Source organism: Vidua chalybeata, chromosome 4 (assembly GCF_026979565.1).
Source record: "Vidua chalybeata isolate OUT-0048 chromosome 4, bVidCha1 merged haplotype, whole genome shotgun sequence".
Lineage (NCBI taxonomy): Eukaryota > Metazoa > Chordata > Aves > Passeriformes > Viduidae > Vidua > Vidua chalybeata.
Genome location: NC_071533.1, coordinates 38,441,648 through 38,461,493, shown reverse-complemented (window position 1 = coordinate 38,461,493; position 19,846 = coordinate 38,441,648). Strand labels below are relative to the sequence as shown.

General features: G+C 37.9%; 1 protein-coding gene across 9 annotated transcripts; it reads left to right on the top strand.

Moving 5' to 3' along the window:
• Positions 1-269: 269 nt before the first annotated feature.
• On the top strand, positions 270-16,647 carry LOC128787443 (plasma kallikrein-like). 9 transcript variants are annotated; one of them, XM_053941585.1, is made up of 15 exons: positions 273-318; positions 790-848; positions 3,318-3,480; positions 4,137-4,240; positions 5,779-5,938; positions 6,513-6,622; positions 9,592-9,751; positions 10,531-10,640; positions 10,728-10,887; positions 11,018-11,133; positions 11,488-11,662; positions 12,039-12,214; positions 12,520-12,615; positions 13,943-14,082; positions 15,459-16,647. In XM_053941585.1, the coding sequence occupies exons 2-15, from the start codon at positions 791-793 to the stop codon at positions 15,612-15,614; spliced, it is 1,884 nt and encodes a 627-aa protein (XP_053797560.1). In that variant the 5' UTR covers positions 273-318; position 790; the 3' UTR covers positions 15,615-16,647. The 9 variants fall into 9 exon arrangements, with proteins under 9 accessions (XP_053797564.1, XP_053797566.1, XP_053797569.1 ...); XM_053941586.1 differs by lacking the exon at positions 12,520-12,615 and having other exon boundaries at positions 272-318; XM_053941587.1 differs by lacking the exons at positions 273-318; positions 790-848; positions 4,137-4,240 and having other exon boundaries at positions 3,391-3,480; positions 15,459-16,646.
• Positions 16,648-19,846: the final 3,199 nt, after the last annotated feature.

Sequence of the window (19,846 nt, the reverse complement as noted above, 5' to 3'; positions counted from 1 at the left end):
TTTGATATAGAGGTGAAAATTTTTCCAGGAGTTTAAAATATTACCATAATTTTATACGGGAGAAAAGAGAGAGTATGTTGCATATGTGTGGTTATACAGGATCAATTCCAGTGCGGTGTGGATGATAGATGTTCTGAAAATGTGTCCCAAGGTCAGTAAAAGTATTGACAAAAAGAGTACCCATTCAAAGTAAATATTAAAGATGAGTTAGCATTGCAGGTAGTAATATTTAACACAAAGTGTTGACTTTTTTTTTTTTTTTTTTTTTTTAGTAGAGTGCAAACCTGATCCATGCATCCAGACTTATTATGTGTTCAGGTATGTAATCATTATTGAAATAATGCACTGGTATTCAGCGAAAGATTTTCATAGCAACGAGACAGTGCAAGTTGGAGTTTTTATGGCTTGTGTTTTGTGGTTAACTTATTTCATAGGTTAAGTTGTTGCATGTGAAATAAAGTTTAGAATTCTTATAGCATATGAAGCAGTGAGTGTGAGTCATTAGTTTGCTACCTTGATAACAGTTTTTACAAAACTATCTGGAGAGTCAGTATTAGTAATGTCATTTCAGTGGAATATTGTTCCCAGTCTAAGCAAGAATTAATATTCTGTGATTAAAAGGTATGCCAAAACAGCATGTCACAGCTGCAATTGTAATTTTCAATGTAATTTTGAATTAATGGTGAAACAGTACAAGTGTAAATCAGTGTTAGGCTTAGCAGTGGTTTATAAAACTAATTTCATACCCTTTATTGAACATATCCTAAAGAATGATTTTGTGTTTTTTAGGATGAATTGGATTTATCGGACTTCTTATTTCATTTTCTTACTTACTTCCGTTTACAGTGGTAAGTTAATATATAATTACTGAGATTTACAAACAGCATAGAGAAACTCTTATAGAAGGGGAGAAGATTAGTAACTGCAGTCTGCTCTTGAGAGAGCTGTTTATTCTGCTGGATTGAGTTTAGTTAAGTTTGGGAAACTGGCATAACCCTATTGTCAGACACAGAACTTTCTAGTGGGGCTTTACTGACACTGTCCTGCCACCCCCTATGCTGTCACCTCCCCCAGCACACATGGGACCATGCCACAGGCAGTTTTCTCTAATGGGCTGAGACTGTATCTGCACTGCGACTGTGAAATTGTTGTGATGGTCCATGTTCTGTACCCAGTGGCAAGGTCAGTAGCCTAAGCAGCAGCTGGGGAAGGAGGCCCTTTGGGGGTGTAGAAGGCAGAGTAATGTGTGTTTTTCACTCTGTGTTAATGATTTACTTTGTTCCATTAGCAAAAGTTAAACTACAAAAAACTGCATTGCATTTCTCTGAAATTTCCTTTTCTGATAAATTATAACTAAGGCCTAACACAGGTATAAGTTCAGTAATGTATTAGCTGTTTTCTCAGAGAACAATTTGGTAACAGTTTTTTAGCAAAATCTAATAGATAAATGAAGTATTATTTAAGCAAATATTTTACCTGGCTTTAAGTCTCTACAAAAATAAAGTCTTGGAAAATTTCTGAGGCCTAGAAAACATTTTAATTAAATTAAAGTGTTCAGAACTGGCACAGTTTTACATGGTGCATAGTTTTCCAACATAAATAATTTTTTTGGTGTTAATTTGTGCTTGAAGAAGATAAATGGGATCCAAAATATCTGATACAGTAAATAATTGCAATATTCTTTTCTTTTACCTTTAGAATTTACTTGGTGTATTCTAAGAATTGAAAATGTTTTTCTGTTAATGACAAAGTTGGATAAAGAAATGCTACTGAGAATAATAAATACCATTTTTAGAGAAAGAACTTGAAAGTGTATGCATACCAGAGAACTTGGATGTTTATAAAGTCTAATTTTTTACTAATAAGGACTTAATCTTTGAAAGATATTAGCACATCTAGCACATATGTCAAATAATCCTTATTTATTCCTTTTTTTTAAATACAGTATGGTCACTCTAAAGTAACAGATTAAGCCACTAGATAAAATGTTTTCAATTGGGTTTCCACCCAGTCTGAAAAAAATCATTATGTTGTCTTTATCTTTTATCCAAGAAAAAGCACTTTGGTAGATGCAGGAATAAAAATTGCAATTTCATTGGTTTGCTACTCCTTTTGGAGGGCAAATTCCAAAAGAGAATGTTCTCCTATGCAAAGACAGCTCTCTTGCATGTTTTAATACAGAGATTGTAGACAAACTATCCTGCTTCTGCACTACAGTGGATATTCAAGACTCCCAAGGGTCTTGAGACAGATAGGATCAGAGGGACTGGCCTGATGTTGTGTCAGGTGAGGTTTAGGTTGGATATTAGAAAAACATCCTTCACCCAGAGGGTAGTTGGGCACTGGAACAGGCTCCCCAGGGAACTGGTCACAGCACCAAACCTGACAGAATTCGAAAAGCATTTGAAAAACATTCTTGGGCACATGGTGTAACTCTTGGGGATGGTCCTGTGCAGGGCCAGTGGAGAGTCTCAATGATCCTTGTGCATCCCTTCCAACTCAGCATACTCTGTGATTCTGTGATCTTACAAGTGCCTTCATTTTGAAAGATGTGAGGAAGTTGCTGTTGGGTGCCTTTGCTGCAGAGCTCTGCAGCGTGAGTGGTTGCCGTGACAGGGTGCAGTATGTCATTCAGAGTTAAGAAGTCCTGCAGATGCAAGGTAGTAGTACAGCTCATTTTTATTCTAGACTGTTCCTGAGACATTATTCCTGTAACAGTATTTTCTTCATTGTGAAGAAGGTTTGGGGGGGTTCAGGATGGAGTATGAGAGAGCTGAAGTTCTATGAAATCCTGGGAGCCATTGAGGCTGTGCACAGTGGCACCACCTGTGACTCTGACTTCAGAGGATCCCCCCAAAATAGGATTGTCTTTATATAAAACTTTATAACTCCTTTTGGTACCTGCACTTCCTCTTCCTGGTTTTTCTCATAATGATCTGTATTGATCTCTCTCAGGAGAGATTTCTGCTGTTCCTGAGATTTGCCATGGGAAGGTAGCTTTCCCCCTCTGCCTTGCAGATCTGCCTTGTGGCCCATCCAGCTTCTTGGGTTTCTACCTGGGCTAAAGCTGCCCTGCTCCACCATTGGGTATGGGGCAGGGAACAGAGGGAGACACCCATGACAGTATTATTTCTGCTGGAGTGAAAAGATGAGACTCTCAGAGGAAGTGTGCTACTCACCCACCTTACCCACTTTTCCTGACAAAAGTCTGTTTTAAAAGCAAGGTCAATGATGAAGAAGAGAAATGGCTTCACCCTCTCCTGGTGAACGGGGTGTTCCTGTCTCTAATAATTGATAATTTTGTTATTCCACGTCAGAATGTGTGACTCAGATCTATGAAAATACATTCTTCCAAGGAGGAGACCTCACTACAGTTTTTACACCGAGTGCCAATTACTGCCAAATAGTGTGTACTTACCATCCTACCTGTCTGCTCTTCACCTACTTGCCAGCGACATGGACTAAAGATCCTGCAAAAAGGTAGAATGTTCATGTACTTCCTGGTCTCCTGTGATAATTTAGAAACCTGGTAACATTTTGACAGAACACAGGCATGCAGGGAAAGGTGCAGGGTTGCCATGGAAAACAATGTCAAGTATCTCTAAAACTGGTGATCTAAGAGTAATTGCTTGAATTCAAAAGGTTAAATTTGACAATGCCCATTTTTTCACACTCATACACCTGCCATTTCAAGGAAAGAGAACTGACTGCACTCTGTCCTCTAAGCCACATATTTATTGTTGAGGGACAATGTGAATAATTTCACATCTCCAATGATCCCCTGTACTGTTCTCCATCCTTTCTACTTAGTATATTTTTGTCACAATTAAGAATTTCAGTAGCCTGAGAGAATGAGGTTGTCTTCTCTCTATGCCCAGTGCATTTCTGTTCTCCCAACCCTGGGCTCTGCTTCTCATTTTATTGAGACTTCTTGAAGCTCCCACAAACACAAAATATTCTCATCTGCCACAACAGCCAACAAAGTGTGTAAGGCTTGACCCTATTTTTCTTCCAATTGCACTTGTCAAAATTTTCATGTTGAGGGATATTGGACAGGCTGCATTTCACCTGAGAAACTGTTATGAAAGTCTGTGTTATATTGCCAAAGCTGTGAATTGCTGCATTTTAAAACACAGGTTCTCCTGCTATTTAAAAGACAGTGATACAGAAATGCTGCCGAAAGTGGATATGGAAGGAGCTATCTCTGGACATTCGTTAAAACAGTGTAACCAAATTAGTGGTAAGATATGGTTATTCACATGCATGTACTTTATGCTGTGCATTGCATAGCAGCTGTTAAAAAAAATTAGCATTTTGGGAAGAGGAATAGAATCAGGGAGGCAGCCAAACAGTCATTTGTGTGTTCTTTGCCAGATCACTTTCAAACACAGGTAACAAAAACTCCACTGGTTTTACTCTTCAGGCCCACCAATCCACCACCCAGGCTCCCCAGATGAGGTAACAGGGAAGTCATGCTCCCGCAGTCACAGTTTCATTTGCTGGAGGCAGATGGCAGCCCATGCTTTAATTGCTGATTCCAATTCTAAAGACTAATTTACTAGGACAATTCCAGTTCAGAAAGTGGCTCATATGGCATGTGTGACCCTGTTTTATAACTGAGGTGCAGATGCTCAGCAAAGCAAAAGTGCATTGCCACAAAGTGATGCCAATACTTTTGTGATTCTGTGTAATAATTTTTTAGCATCTGCATCTTTTAGGGTATATGTGCTGTACATGAAGACTTAATGTCAGCATACCATACCTGCAAGTTATCACTGGGCATATTAAAAGCCTATTAAATGTGTTATTTTATGTATGTTTTAAATTAGCACTGTCATAATGATGTCATTAAAAGGAGATCAACTTTAAGCATAGCATGGTACTTTAGAAAAAACAGAATAAGGAAGAATATAGTTATTAATTTCCTGACTTTGAGGATAAATGGTGTCTTATGGATGTCAGGCTAGTTCTTTAGTTGTATTGGTATAGCATCTCGAGATGGCAGGACTAAGTGGGTTTCTACACAAGTTCTCCACTGTAGCTATTATCAATAAGTTGTGCTTGCCACTAGCCCTTCAGAGAAGTCAGGCCCCTTAAAAGCTCTTTCCTGCCAATAACCCTTCATGTTTGTATTTCTGCATATCTTGGAACAGAAATAGAGATTTCAGTGGGATATTATTCTTTATGTTATGTAGACTAATTAAGATCACTGGAATTACTCTAGAATCAGACTAAATGAAAAATCTATCCATACATGTTTAAAAATGTCTCCAATCATTGGCTGACTCTTGTTCTGTGAAATGACCTTCATTTCAAACCCCACAATTGCAGTCCTCACTCTGTGGAGTGTAAATGTAATATTCTGACTCAAGTGGGAAGTGTCTCTTGCTTATGAGTACAGAATATGCCATTTAAACTGCTCTATGAATTTGGAACTGGGAAAATATATTTTAATATTGATTCAAAGTTCTTGCTTTGGTGAATGTCATCCTGGTCTCAGTCAGCCTCAATGGTTAGAGCCCCTCTCTCGTGTAGCAGAGGCACTGTCAATGTCTGCCAGTTTTTCCCCTTGCCATGAGGTACTACACTAAACCTTGATTTCTGATTTGGTGCTGGATCTATGTATAAAGTATGATGTAACTGAAGTGAGCGTGGCATATGGCATTTGAATTATGAGGGCTGTGTCATACAAACTGCTTTCTTTTGCACAATTTGGGGCATGGGATGGGGAAAATAATAGAAGTACATTTTCAGAACTTGGTCTCTTTTTCTTCACAGCTTGCAGCCCAGATGTCCATGTAGGACTGGATATGGAAGGGAATATTTTCGATATTTCTATGGCTGGCAGCTATCAAGAGTGTCAAAAACGATGTACCAATGACAACCGTTGTCATTTTTTTACATATGCCTCTGAAACATTTCATAATGCAAGCTTTTGGTAAATACAGGTTGGATTCATTTCCCTGGATAGCCCCGTGCCTAAGTAGATTAAATCCCAGAGCACTCTAAGGTGCAAGAATTTACTCAAGAATATTCAATTTATTCCGCCTTGCAATGTTTCTTTGCACTTACAGGTAGGAAAATATCAATTGTAAATTGGCTTTAATTTGTCCATTGGTGAGAAAGACAAACTTGATTATTACAGCCTTGAAAAAAATCCTAAAATCCTCTGAAGATATGAAATGCAAATTATATTGATAGCTGTGTTGCATTTTTGCTCTGTTCAATCTTACTCTGCTTTATTGTTATGAAAATAGCATCATCAGAGTATCTAGAGAAATAGTTTCATTTTAACGAGACCTATTTTTGAGCTCTTAATCTGATCAGTTTTGGAAGTTAAACATTTTTCAGCTAGCTCTGTTCATCATTTGAACTCTGTTCTGGAGGTTGGAGATGGTTCTGGCCCATGGCCAGACCATGCACAATGGCAGGAATTGTGGGCTCGGGAGGATGGTTTAGTCCAAGGAAGAAGACCTGTTTTCTTACCACTTTCTTTACTCTTTTTCATTCAGTAAAAAATGCTTATTGAAACATACCAGTGTAGGAATTCCAACCAACATAAAGGTGCTTGATGAGGTTGTGTCTGGATTCTCTCTAAAGCCATGTCAGCTTTCTGAATTAGGTAACTATTTAAAATCTCTGATTCTGTTTAGTTTTAAGGGTCATGTATCCTGAAATGCAATCCATCACTCACATGTAGAAATGTTTCATTATGTAGAATAATTCTAAAATAATCTTATTCTTAAAATATAGTTAGTACATTCAGGGACAAAAGAAGTTAATCTCTTTTTAATTTTTTCATATTATCATTTGTCTTACAGAAACAGTTCCCTTCTTTAGAGATCTAAAGAATTATTTCATAATATTAGCTTGATGAAATTGTATATTATCTTTGTATCGTGGATACAAAATTGAAAGATAAAAGCCCATCAGTTTCAAAGATCAGGGGGAATATAAAGCTTTCTACATTCTGTTTGTATACTGTATATGCACTTGAATTTTTTTATTGAAGATCTGCAGTGTTTCAATACAGCTGGCTAATAGGAAAGGATGTAATATGCATTTTGTGGGTGATTTGTAATAAAAGCAAAATGTCTGTGCTTGCTCTTGCAATCATTACTCAGACAAAATTCTCAAGAGTCTAAAATCAAACAGTGTGTATCAAACCTTCTTATTCTCAATTGAAACATCTTTCAATTTTTCTTTTTTTTCTTTTTAATTCTATTTTCACTTTGTCTCACTGTGTGATATTTTCCCTTCTTAACAATGCTGTTATTCTGCTTTCATATAGCCTTATTTTATCTCACAGATAATCTAGTTTCCCTGTATAAATCACATTTCATAGAGATGTGTATCAATATATTGCTCTTTAAAATCAGTGCTTGGGTTTACTGCTGGGCAGTGCTGGCACAGCATCAGCACTCTCTCCCCAACATTCCTCCCATCAGTAGTCTGGGGGTGGGCAAGATCCTGTGAGGGAATACACCTAGGTCAGCTGACCTAAATTACCCACAGGGACATTCCATATGATGTCATATGATGTCAGCTTAGCTATGAAATCTAAGGAAAGGAGGAGGAAGGGCAGGCATTTATTATTTACAGTGTTCACCTTCTGGAGCAACCACTATGCATGCTGAAACCCTGCTTCCCAGGAAGATCTTCCCAGGAAGTGGTTGGATATCACTTGCTGATGGGAAGTAGAAAATAAAATAATTGAGTTTGTCCTCTTTGCTTGTATGTATGCAACCTTTTGCTTTAGTAAACTGCCTTATTTCAACCTATGAGTCATTTTCCATCTCATTTTCTCTCACCTGTCCAGCTGGAAAGGGACAATGATAGAGTAAGTTGCTGGGCACCTGGCATCCAGCCAAGGTCAACCCACCAAAGTCCTTTTTGGTGCCCAACATGGACTTTTCCTATAAAACAGTCTTTACCTGAAACCACAAGTTTCTGGCTTTTACCCTTCTGATTCTCTCCCTGATCTTACTGGTGGGGGAGTGAGTGAGTGACTGCATGGGGTTTTGTTGTTGGCTGGGATAAAACCATGACATCATGTGAAAATCAATCTTGTTCCTGCCTGTCTTTCCCTACTTTCTGTGTCTTGTGAAAGAGGCAAGAGCAGGCAAGAGAGACAAGAAATACATTGTGTGATCATAGAAGCCTAGACAGCACGAGTGCATCAAGAGATCGTCTAAGGAGGTCACCTATTCTAATCTCAGACAGATCTTCTATACCTATCCAGACAGAGATTTGTAGAATGTAGTCATTAAAAACTCAGTGATGTCTTCTGCCTTGTTGTTTTGTCAACATCTGAAATGGGTTTAGTTCAATATTTGTTCGATGTTTTCTTCTGACTTAATTTAGTTTATTCCGTTTTATGTAGCCTTTCATTTTGTGCCTTTGCCTCTCTGACTTTATTCTTATGCACACAGACTATTATTCATGCATAGCAATTTGTCTGTTTTCTGCCCTTTGCAAAGTATCTTCCTGGAGATCACTGAATATTGAGCAAATGATCACTGAACATGATTCTTGAGATCATGGGTTAGCTTCCTTGAAGTTTCAGATCCACAATTTGCTTTAAATATAATTTCCTTTGAAACTATCTGTTCTTCTGAATGATATTTCCCCTTTAACATAGGATCTTAACTACTAATTGCGAGAGTTAATTGACTCTAATTTTCTACATTTCTGATTATATTTTTTACTGTTCTTATTGTGTAATTACTGCCCAATATTGTTGTCCTTTCTTGCCTATTTTTTTTTAAAACCTCATCAAATTAACAGGATTCAGAGTAAGCTCTGCCTCTTCTTAGTTTTTCCTTCTGTAGTAAGATGTTCCCAATATGTTTCTATAGCACACTGGGCAGTATTGACTTGGTTGCTGTACTTTCTTAACAGCTCAAGTTCTCTGCTGCCACCAAATCCTATATTTTGCATCATTTCACTATTTTTACCATCTCTGCAGCTTGATAGATAGAAACATCCTCCATGCTGATGTTTCCAGTTTTTATTTTTAAATTCTTGCACTAGGATTCTAACTGGGACTTCAAGTGTATCTTTGGAGAAGGATACTCATTAATCTCTTTTTAAACATGCTAGTATTTCCTATAACCTCTTTATCAATTGTCTGGTTGTGTGAACTATCCTGCCAAGCCTCTGTTGTGTTATTTTGGCCATGTCAGAGGGCAGCACTCCTACTTACTCTGCATACCTTTCAAATAGTAAAAGAAGTGTTAAGATCATCACCTTATTTTTTTTCCCTAGTCTTCTCATGAACCTGATATGCCCATTGAAAATTAATTTAAATATTTCCCTATTAGATTAGCATATCTCTATTGTACCATGTAATTTCTCTTTTCCTCTGTATCAACATTATACCTGTAGTGCTCTCCATGACTTGACATAGTCAAAAATATTCTTGAGAAATAGTTTTTGGTTAAAATGCTGTGTTATCTTTCCAGCTTATCAATCACAGAAGGAAAATGGAAATAAAGATAGAAATTAATAATCTCAATATTGTAAATCTCAATATTGCCATGACATACTAAAGTTTTTGGAATTTTGATATTTTGTTCTTGTTTTATGCAGATTGTCAAATGGACATTTTTGAAGATCAAGTGTTTTCAGGAATTAATATTACAAGTTTTTTCACTCCTGATATTTCTGTCTGCCAAACTATTTGTACATATTTTCCAAAGTGCTTGTTCTTTACATTTTTTACCAGGAAATGGCAAATAGAATCTCAAAGGTGAATATGACAGTTAAATGACATTATCTATGTAGATTATTTAAAATTTATTTTTTAAAAACACAGAGTCCTTTTTTAAACACTAATTTCTTATACGTATGTAAGTTTATGTTGAAAGGCTATTTTCAGTAAAGCACAGCTTTTTATGGATTTTGTTCATAAATTTGTAATTTCCTGTGGACATTTCAACCATTTTCCAATATGATCAGGGCTTTTTTATTGTGGTAATGTATCTGGTCTTAATCTGAAAAGAATTATACACGTCAAAAGTACAGTGAGCCTCCAGATTGTTTTAAAGAAGAATGTTTTATGGCATTATCAAAAGAGCCATCTGGTTTCCTGGTGGGGTGAACTTATTTACTTGAAAATATTTTTCAAGTAAGTTAATGACTTTAGAAATATTTCTATTTGGCTTTCTTCTTTCATACTTATTAGTGAGAATAGTTAAAAATCAACATTCCACACAAATCAGAAGAATAAAGTTTCAAAGGAATTTCAGGGAGAAGCAAAGCTGAGATGGCATGCATCATCTAAAGTCACCTCTTCTGTATATGTATACTGTACCACCTTTAGTAATGTAGTTGTAAGGCATTTCACAGCACTGCAAAGATTGCTTCAATTTAGTGTGAACTAGTGAACTTAATGAATGCTTTTTCATATGAAATACTTCTGGGAGAAAAGAGTGTATTTAGGAAAGAACCTTCTTTTACCAGTATCTAAACAATTATTTTTAGAATGTGAGAACAGGTTTAGTTATTGTGAAAAATATTTCATTTTAGAAATCTTTGCCTTCTGAAGACATCAACAAGTGGAATTCCAGAGGAACTCATATCACAAGAAAATGCTGTATCAGGCTTTGGCCTCCTAAATTGCAGAAGATCTCTTCCTGGTAAACAACAAATTTCAATAAAAATACTAATTTTGAATTAATCTAAGTAATAGCTTTCTGATGTTTTGAATGCAATCATTCTTACAGCCTGCAATTCTCGCACTTACATGCAGATGGATTTTTTGGGAGATGAACTTACTGTCACTTATACTAAAGGACACAGAGCCTGTCAGCAGGTTTGCACAGACATGATCCGCTGCCAATTTTTTTCCTATTCTCTCCTCCAAGATTCATGCAATGAAGAAGGGTGAGATATATTTTTTAAAATGTTCAAAGATTGCTGAAATAATCATTCCAGAGATGTGGTGAGGGAGTAATGTATGTATTGTTCAGTGAAAAAAAATACAAACTAAATGTTTGCATTAATTAATTGTCAGAAAGTGTGAGTGTCACCTAAGAATGTCCTCAAATGGATCTCCAGTGAAAATAGTGCATGGACCAGGAAGTATCTCTGGATACTCACTAAGATTATGTAAAAAAAAGGCCAGTACTGGTAAGTAAAACTTCTTTTATGAAAAATAGATAGTGCTTCATTGATTTCAGTGTAGGAGGCCAAACTATATTTTTTTTAAAGTGGTTGTACTGTCCCAGTGGGTGATCTTGTAAAGTTTAGGTGTTCTGGAAAAGTGAAGTCAGTCAGGTCTTCACATGGCAAACACCAGAACAGCACTGGGAATTTGGTCTTAATAGACTTTACTATCATAAATCATGATGTATCAAAAGTGTATCATGTGTCACCTTTTTCGCAATAGGTGGTGCCTATTCAGTGATCAGCAGTAGTCTCATCTTCATTTTTCATTGGTGAATGCAAGTTGTCTTTTAGCTCAGTTTTGAATTATTTCTGTAGTGTGTATGCAGCATTCTGCAAGAACAATTAGGATTGTTGGTGGGACAGACTCCTCCCCTGGTGAATGGCCGTGGCAGGTCAGCTTGCACGCCAGGCTGTCTCGCCAGAGACACCTGTGTGGGGGCTCCATCATCAGCAACCAGTGGATCCTCACAGCTGCTCACTGTGTCATGAGGTGAGGCCTAAATGTAAATGTACAAATAACCCTCAAAGTTTAACCCAGCGTGCAAGATAAATTGAGGTCTACCTTTCAGGATAATAACAATGAGAACTAGAAATAGATGAACTGCTTTAATGTAACCAAAAGGTGAAATTTTCAGGTAGACATTCAGTTTCTTAATGCAACTGGAACGCCATACTTTGTCCCCTTTTAGCATAGTACTGTACTGCTGATGCTAAATTATTTTAGTGAATCTAGAAGGTGAAATTCTAAAGCAGACAACAAACACCTACAGAACCCTAGACATTCTCATAAGATACAAGTTTTTTCTTACTGTAATGCTTTATTAGGCTATTTAGTCACAGACTGACTGTTTGTCTTTTTCCCTCAGTCTAGAGAATCCCAACATTTGGCGTATTTATGCTGGCATTTTAAGACAATCAGAAATAAATGAGGATACACCCTTCTTCAAAGTGGAAGAGATTATTGTTCACTCTCAGTATGAATATGCACAGACTGGATATGACATCGCTTTAATGAAACTTGCTGAGCCTATGAATTTTACTGGTATGTAGTATATTGCAGAGGAATTGTGAAAATGTGCAGGAAGACATAGGGCTGGCATTGCTATGGCAGTGCACGACACGTGGGCTAGCTTCCTTTAATATGCAGTTACTGGGGTTTGAGGAGAACCTATTCTGTTGGCTTAGAAAAGAAAATGGGTGGCTTGAATTTATGTGCTGGGACATAAATTTATGTAAGGGACAAAGCATACATGGAAGCTGTCGTCAGGGGCCACGTGGGTGCCCACAAAACCTTACTGTTGTAAGTTGTCTCTGCTGGACAAACAAATATTTTCTCTTGTACTTTAGATCTTCAACAACCTATCTGCCTGCCATCAAAAGAAGACACTAACATATTTTATACTGAATGTTGGGTAATTGGATGGGGTTACAGAAAAGAAAAAGGTACAGAGAAATACTTTTAAACAGTGAATTTTTGTATTTTTAAAATCAATGTTTTTGACTAAAAACCTCCCCTTCTCTAAAAAAAAGAAAATTCTTCTCTGTATCTAGAACCACTACTCCTTCTAGATAGTACTTTAATATAATTGTTTATTAGAATTGATTTCTATTAAGACACCATAAAACATAAATGAAAGATATATGAAATTATCATTAAATAGCTCCATGCTCTGACACAATAATTAATTTTATAAATTGGTTCAGTAGTTTGAAATACTTGAGAATTCAATCCTCTAGATACATCTAAATACATCTTCTACAACACTCAAATACCCTTCCTTAGATTCTAGTTTAATCTACTGGCAAACCCCAGTACATATCTGGGTTTTGCACACTCTTTTTTATTTTTTCCTAGCTAAAAAAATGCAACAAATTTACCACTGAACTGTTTTGAATTACAGTCTGCACATAACCCATGGTGGTTTTTTATGTGATTGTATTCATGTGACTTTATAAATTGGAGACTGAAATATGTTGCTTTTCTTATTCTGAAGATTGATTATAGACCATGCCAATGACTTGTGTTTTTATATTAGATGAGATTTAGACTTCTCTGATTATATATGGAGGTAGGGTAAAAGCTCTTAATTATCAAGCTGTGGTTTTACATCTATTTATTTACTTATATTTTTATATATTTATATAGATGTATATGCATCTATTTACAGAGAACCTTTTCCTTTATACACGTGCCTATCTGAAAGTTATAGTTCAATGAGAAATCTAACAAATTTAGGCAGCTACTGTGTAGACAAATTTCTTCTGTTAATTCCTAGAGAAAAGGCTGGTTTTAAATACTCTTGTTTAGTCTATGTGCAAATTTCTCCATCTTAAAAACTACTAGGAGAGAGAGCAGCACAGATTTGGCAACTGGGCAATTCTAAACTTATTGCAACACTTTACCAGGAAATAATAGTTGTTAACACAAAGCAATACTAACAGCAATGCTCCAAGGGCCAATGTCCTGAGAGCCATTCCCATATGAGGATTTGTTGCACCTCACAAGGGAGTTTTGAAGTTTTTCCAGTTATGAGAAAGAAGGTGGCATCATAAAAGCATTTAAATTAGAAGACAATTCACATTGTTCACTAGCAAAGGAACATTTTCACTTCCTAAAGGAAGAAAAATCAGTGTGATGAACATCTATTAACACTTCAAAAGCAGTGACCTCCCACTCTGTAATATCAGTGTATGGGGATTTCTAGAGTTGAATTTTAACCTTTATTTTGCTAAACTAAACATTTCTCATCTCATATTGCCTTCCATATAGGTTGGGTACAAGATATTCTTCAAAAGGCTCCTGTTCCCTTCATGTCAAAAGAGGAATGCCAGGCAAGGTACCGGAAGCGCAGAATAGGTGACAAAGTGATCTGTGCTGGCTACGATGAAGGAGGAAGGGATGCTTGTAAGGTAATGACAAACAGTAGTGTATAGTTATATATTCCAACCATATGTTCAAATATATAAATGAATACTACAATTATTTTTAATTGTTATTAGAAAAGAATGATTATTAATAGAGCTCTTGTTTAACTTGTCACTTTTGGTTGTCAAAAGCACTGAAAACCAAGGTATATGGAAAATATTTCTTACACGACATTGAAATTTTTAGGGATAGATTCCATGGATAGGAACACTCTGAGTGTGGATCCATAGATATCCATTTAGGGAATAAAACCAGTGTTCTTTCAGATTATCAGAAATCCAGAGAGCGAGAGAGCGCAAGTATAGTACCTTGGAGTATTTCTCCAATAAGAGCAGAGTTCCTACGGGGTTTCTCTCCTTTTTTTTTTTTTTTTTCATTTCTTGGTAGGAAATACAGTACATAAAATCATATTTTAAAGCAGCCACTGTGTATAAACCAGAAGGGAGGGTGCTAGCAATGCCATTAAAATGCACGGGGAATAGAATAGAAGGTTAAAAACAAACTGTGAAAACTGCTCTGCTCATAATTAGAGTTGCAAATGTCACCACAGCATGAGTTCTGTGAGCCAAAGTCTCTGCTTAAGAGTAAACTCACGCACTTTCGCCAGTTTAAATATTCTGAGTTAATTTCTGCAAGAAGAAAATAGTCTGGTTATTAATATTAAATTCTCTACCAAATACAGTTTTCACTGCAAACATTTAACACTTAATAATTGTATGCTGAAATGTTACTATTTCTATGATTAGTTGGGAATAAAAATACTTGGAGCTGGGAAGTAATTTTTCCGCTATGCCAATTAAGCTTTTTTTTTATCTGATAAAGTGTAACAGAACATGGAGATGCTGTTTTAAAAAATAACACACTTGCTATTGTCCTAGCAACTCATAACAGTTTCTCTAAGGAATCTTATGTTCAGAAGGGAATAGAAAAAGAAAGCACAAAAATGTTTTATCCTGAGTGGGACAGTCTCACTCAAACAGGATAAGGCATGTAGAGAACTGAGATACTAAAAACATGGTCATAAGAAAAAATACTGCCAATACTACACACAGTTTTAAATCACTGTATGTAGATAAGGCAATAATGATAATAAAAAGATAATAATATAAACCAGTAGTTTTGAACCTTCATGGGAAGAAGAAATTGTTTGCAATGACTATTCAGAAATCAATTTACTAAACAATCAGAACACCTGCTTCAATCCTCTCTTAATTATCTGTAAGTGATAGTGATTGAAATCTAGGCTGTTATGCTAGTGTTAAAATTGAATGATGCTGATTTTATTCAAAGCTTTCTTTGTGCTAGAAATACTGATGAGGCCTCTTCCTTGCATGCTCTCTCTTTTTCTCCTGTGACACAGGGAGATTCAGGAGGGCCACTGTCATGCAGGCACGAGGAGGTGTGGTATCTGGTGGGCATCACCAGCTGGGGCGAAGGGTGTGCTCGCCCCAGGCAGCCGGGAGTCTACACCAAAGTTGCTGACTATGCAGACTGGATTCTAGAAAAAACGACATAGTATGAGCATTACTGACTCACTCAAAATGTTGCTGTGGAATAACAACCCTCAGAGCAATGGGATAAAGCGTATTAGTGCTTTTTCAATGGTGGTTTTTGTTAGCCTGGAGTGTAAAGTACTTGTTTTAAAATGCAGAAAATCAGGAATGAATGAATTTTCCTATTATTAAATAAAAAGCAGTAATAACAATAAACTCTGTGATCACTGATTTGGCGGAAGAAAATATGGTTGAGCCACAGAGTTCTGTTCTTGCTAGCATAAAATGGGAGTGGATGATGTTGCAGGACACGTATGGACCTTGGAGCTGGGAGCTACTTCTGTCTTAGGAGGTTGCCACACAACAAAAAGAAATTTCTCTCTTTGTCTGAATGTATTTAAAATGGGTGAACCACTTAGAAGCTTACTGGAGGGCTGGGGGAAGGGAAGCTGAGGCATGGAAATGCCTACACAGTTGCATTCCTCTAGTTTCCCTGGGGAATTAACAAAAAAAAGTGTCACTACTAAGCAAGAAAACAAACGCAGAGGTCTTGGCAGAGGGACACACGTGAATGCAGACACCACCAAGCCCAGTCCATGCTGGAAAATCCCATCCTGCTTTTCCCAGCAGTCTGCCAAGGGTTTGCACAAATGTGGTTTACCATTGTGCTGTGATCTCCACTGGGCTTTGATCTTCTCAGGACCAAGTCAGGGAGCTCGAGCCTGACCCTTAGGGTGCCTGCAGGTTACCAAACACCCATGTTACCTGCTCGAGGCACACAGAATACAAACAGTGAAAGGCATAAAATACTTTTTTTTTTCTACATTGCTGCTCTCCAGACTTTTTGCATTCCCAGCTGCAAGGTCACTTGAGTGTGTTTACAATCCCCACCAGTCTTCCACTTTTAACCAACCCATTGCTCCCAATGAGCTGTCACCTACATTATTCTAATTTCTGTGGATAATTTTGTGATGAGAAGGATAATGAGGGTCAACTTCTCTTGAGGAAGAATATCCAGAAAATCAATAAAAGGATCCCCCCCAAGATATATTTTTATTTTCCAAATATCTAACTCTGTGATTAAAGAAACAACTTTATCCTGTTCCTATATCTCCTTGTTTCCTTTTATAATTTTTTGTTACTTTGTTTCACGTAGCAAACATTTCATGGCTAAAATTAATACTAGTGTGAGAAACAGGAATCAAAAATTAATTACTTTCCCATAGTAAGAAACAACATTTCACACTGCATCAGAAAGGAGAGTAGAGTACCAACACTGTCTTTGCCAACCTTTATGAGCTTGTTTCCTAATAATCTACATTACCATAATTGCTGAAAATATGTTCCAGAGGGCTACTCATAATTGCCCTACACCGCACTGGGAGGTAAACAGCAGGAGTGGCTCTGCAAGTAAATGAGGTCATGAAACTTAGGAATTAGACATCAAATTTATGGGTGGTAAGAGTCAAGCTGCTGAAAATTACTTTTCTCGTTAATTTTTTATGCTTTATTTGTAAATAATACTGAGGAAAAAAAGTGTAATTCCATGCTACATGCTTATACTCCTATCTGTGTCTGGAGTCAGGGTGGGCAGTGCTAAGCTGACTGAAGTCAACAAACCTGAAATCCCAAGGCTGTATTTAAAGGTTGGGGAGATGATTTACTTTGTTTGTTTATTTTTAAAAAAGTAGAATTCAGAGAAGGGATGAAAACCGTCCAAACTTAACAGGAGAGCAGAGGTAATGCTGCTGTTGCAGGCACATCTGAGGGAAGAGGTGCTGCCTTCCCTCTGCCCTGTAGTGTACTCCTGGTGACAGGGGCTTGAGTCAGTGGGTGCACCATGCTGAAGGTGTCACGCACTGGGAGTCCTGAGTGCAGGACATGGCTGTTCAGAGAGCCAGCAGGAAAAGCCTGGTGTGTGTTGGGGGAATTGGATCAAGGGTGAGAGGCAAGGCACATCACTGTGCTGGGATTTTTGCCAACACTGCAGAAGCAGAACAAGAGAGATGGATGGGGGCTGATGCCTCTTCATGCTCAGTTTAATCTGCAGCTGGTTTAAAAACCTCAGACTTGGTGTCAAAAACCTAGAGACTTAAATAAGAGACTGAGAAGGAAAAAATAGAAAACAGGGAAAAAAAGAGAAAGATTCTTGGCATTCACCTGTAGTTTTGTCCTCATGGGGAAGGAATGAAGACAGCTGGAAAAGAGTTGCTGAAGAAAAAAAAGGAATTGCTTCAGTAGGAAAACAGGCTGAAACTCTCTAAATAAGAATCACCAGGAGACCATCCAAAATACTTGTCTCCAACACTCAAGCTGTGTAGACTAAAGAGTATATGCAATGTCAATCCGACAACCTTTAATACTTTCTCATAATAATCCTGTCACCAGCTTTTTCAAATGCACAAAAAATGTGTTATTCTCTTATTTTCTTTTTTTCCCCTTCCCTCCCTTTTGTTTGTTTGTTTGTTTGTTTTTTCTGCTACAACTTTTCAGGTTGTAAGTATTGCAGTAACAAAGAGAAAAGGCAGTCAGCAATGCTCTGTAGACTTCTGGAGCTCCATGTTTTGTTTCTCAGAGGTATTCCAGGTGACAGCAATATGCCAAAGGAAACTCAGCTGTTCCTGTGGAAAGGACAAGTGATCTCAATGACTGCAAACATCCTTCATGGGTAGCTGTTGACCAGATAAAATACCTTATTGCAATATATTTTCACCTAGAGCAGATATCCTTCAATGACATGTTGTATTATTTGTCCGTCCATCTGTAATAAATTCCTGATGGCTAAAAGTGAGTACCAGGAATAGGTAGGAGGAGAATGCAGGAGTTTGTGGTGGCTATATGAAGTCCTTATGACTTTGTTTAAGATGAACTGTATGAGGGAATTTCTGATCTTTTTGTGGGTTTATACACCAGCGAGATATGTAATTCATTGAGACCTTTAGACTCATAGATTGAAGTATATTGGTGTTATTAAGTGTTATATTGCTTGGGCTTTCTGGTATCAATAGGTGACTTGCACTAAATGAGAGGCAGTTTATGACCTTTGTTTATTTTCCGTTCTAATCTCCCTCCCTGGGGAAAAGTGATTTTTAAAAAGCTGACAACCAAAAAACCTATCTCAATCTCATTAAAGAAAAGCCTGGTCTTATACTTTAAATCTTCCTCTGTTCATGTTGGAACAGAAGATAAACATCAATGCTTTAGTTGTTATTCTGATTAATGGCAAGTGTCTCTGGTTTTCCTGAAAGTCAATAAATCTTACTTAGAGATGTAGAAATTTTGGTAGGGGCAAGTGCCATTGTTGATGTATTGAATGGCAACATTAGTCTGGCCTGATTTTTTTTGTACAAACAAGATCCCTGATCCCAGAAATTTTCAAACTTGTTCAAGTACAGATGACAAACTTAGCGACGGCGCATTGTTTCTCCCGTCTCCGGGCAGCTCCAGCACCTTTCGGGACCGCCTCCCTCTGGAGCCCAGGCTCGCTGCTTCTGTCCCGCCTGCTACTGTGGCTGGCACGCCGGCTGGGGCTTGCTGGGTTCTGTCGCCCAGACGAGGGTCCAAGGCAAAGAGGGAAGGAATTTGTCCAAATCACCCATGAAGGAAAGCAGGAAGGTTTTATTGCCGCGGAAAGCTGTGGTGGGGGGTTGCGACCCGCGCTTCCCACACCCGTGTGGGGGAAATGGCGCTGGCACTGGGGGGAGCGGGATGATATAGGGGTGGGACAGGGAGGATGGGGAGTCCTCCTGCCCAATGAATACAGACGCCGTGGTGATGACGTGTACTACAGCGACCAATAGGAACACGGCAGGGGCGGATACGGGGCTTCGGGGTGAATGGGGTTGCAGGATCGGGGTGACAGACACTGAACTCCTGGGACTGGATGGGGGAGTGCTCACAGGAGTGACAGGGGAACACTCCAATAGCAGGCAGCCTGGAGCGAGTAACCACGGAGGGGGGAAACATGGGGGGCGCACGGGGGTACACATGACTCGGCTAACTAACGTAGATTAGAACCCCTAATCTAAACCCAAATCTGGGATGCAACAAAACTTGTTCAAGTACAGATATGTGCTGTGATAGCCTGGAGAACAGTTAGCTAGGCATAAAGTAAAGACATATTCTTTTGCTGCTCAAGTGAACTCAAATTATAACTTGTAACAGCTTTCTCTGTAATCATTTAAATAGAATTGCAAAGCAAAAAAGCCAGTTTCCCATTAAACTGGCAATGCAGTGTTTCCTACCACTGCTGGTG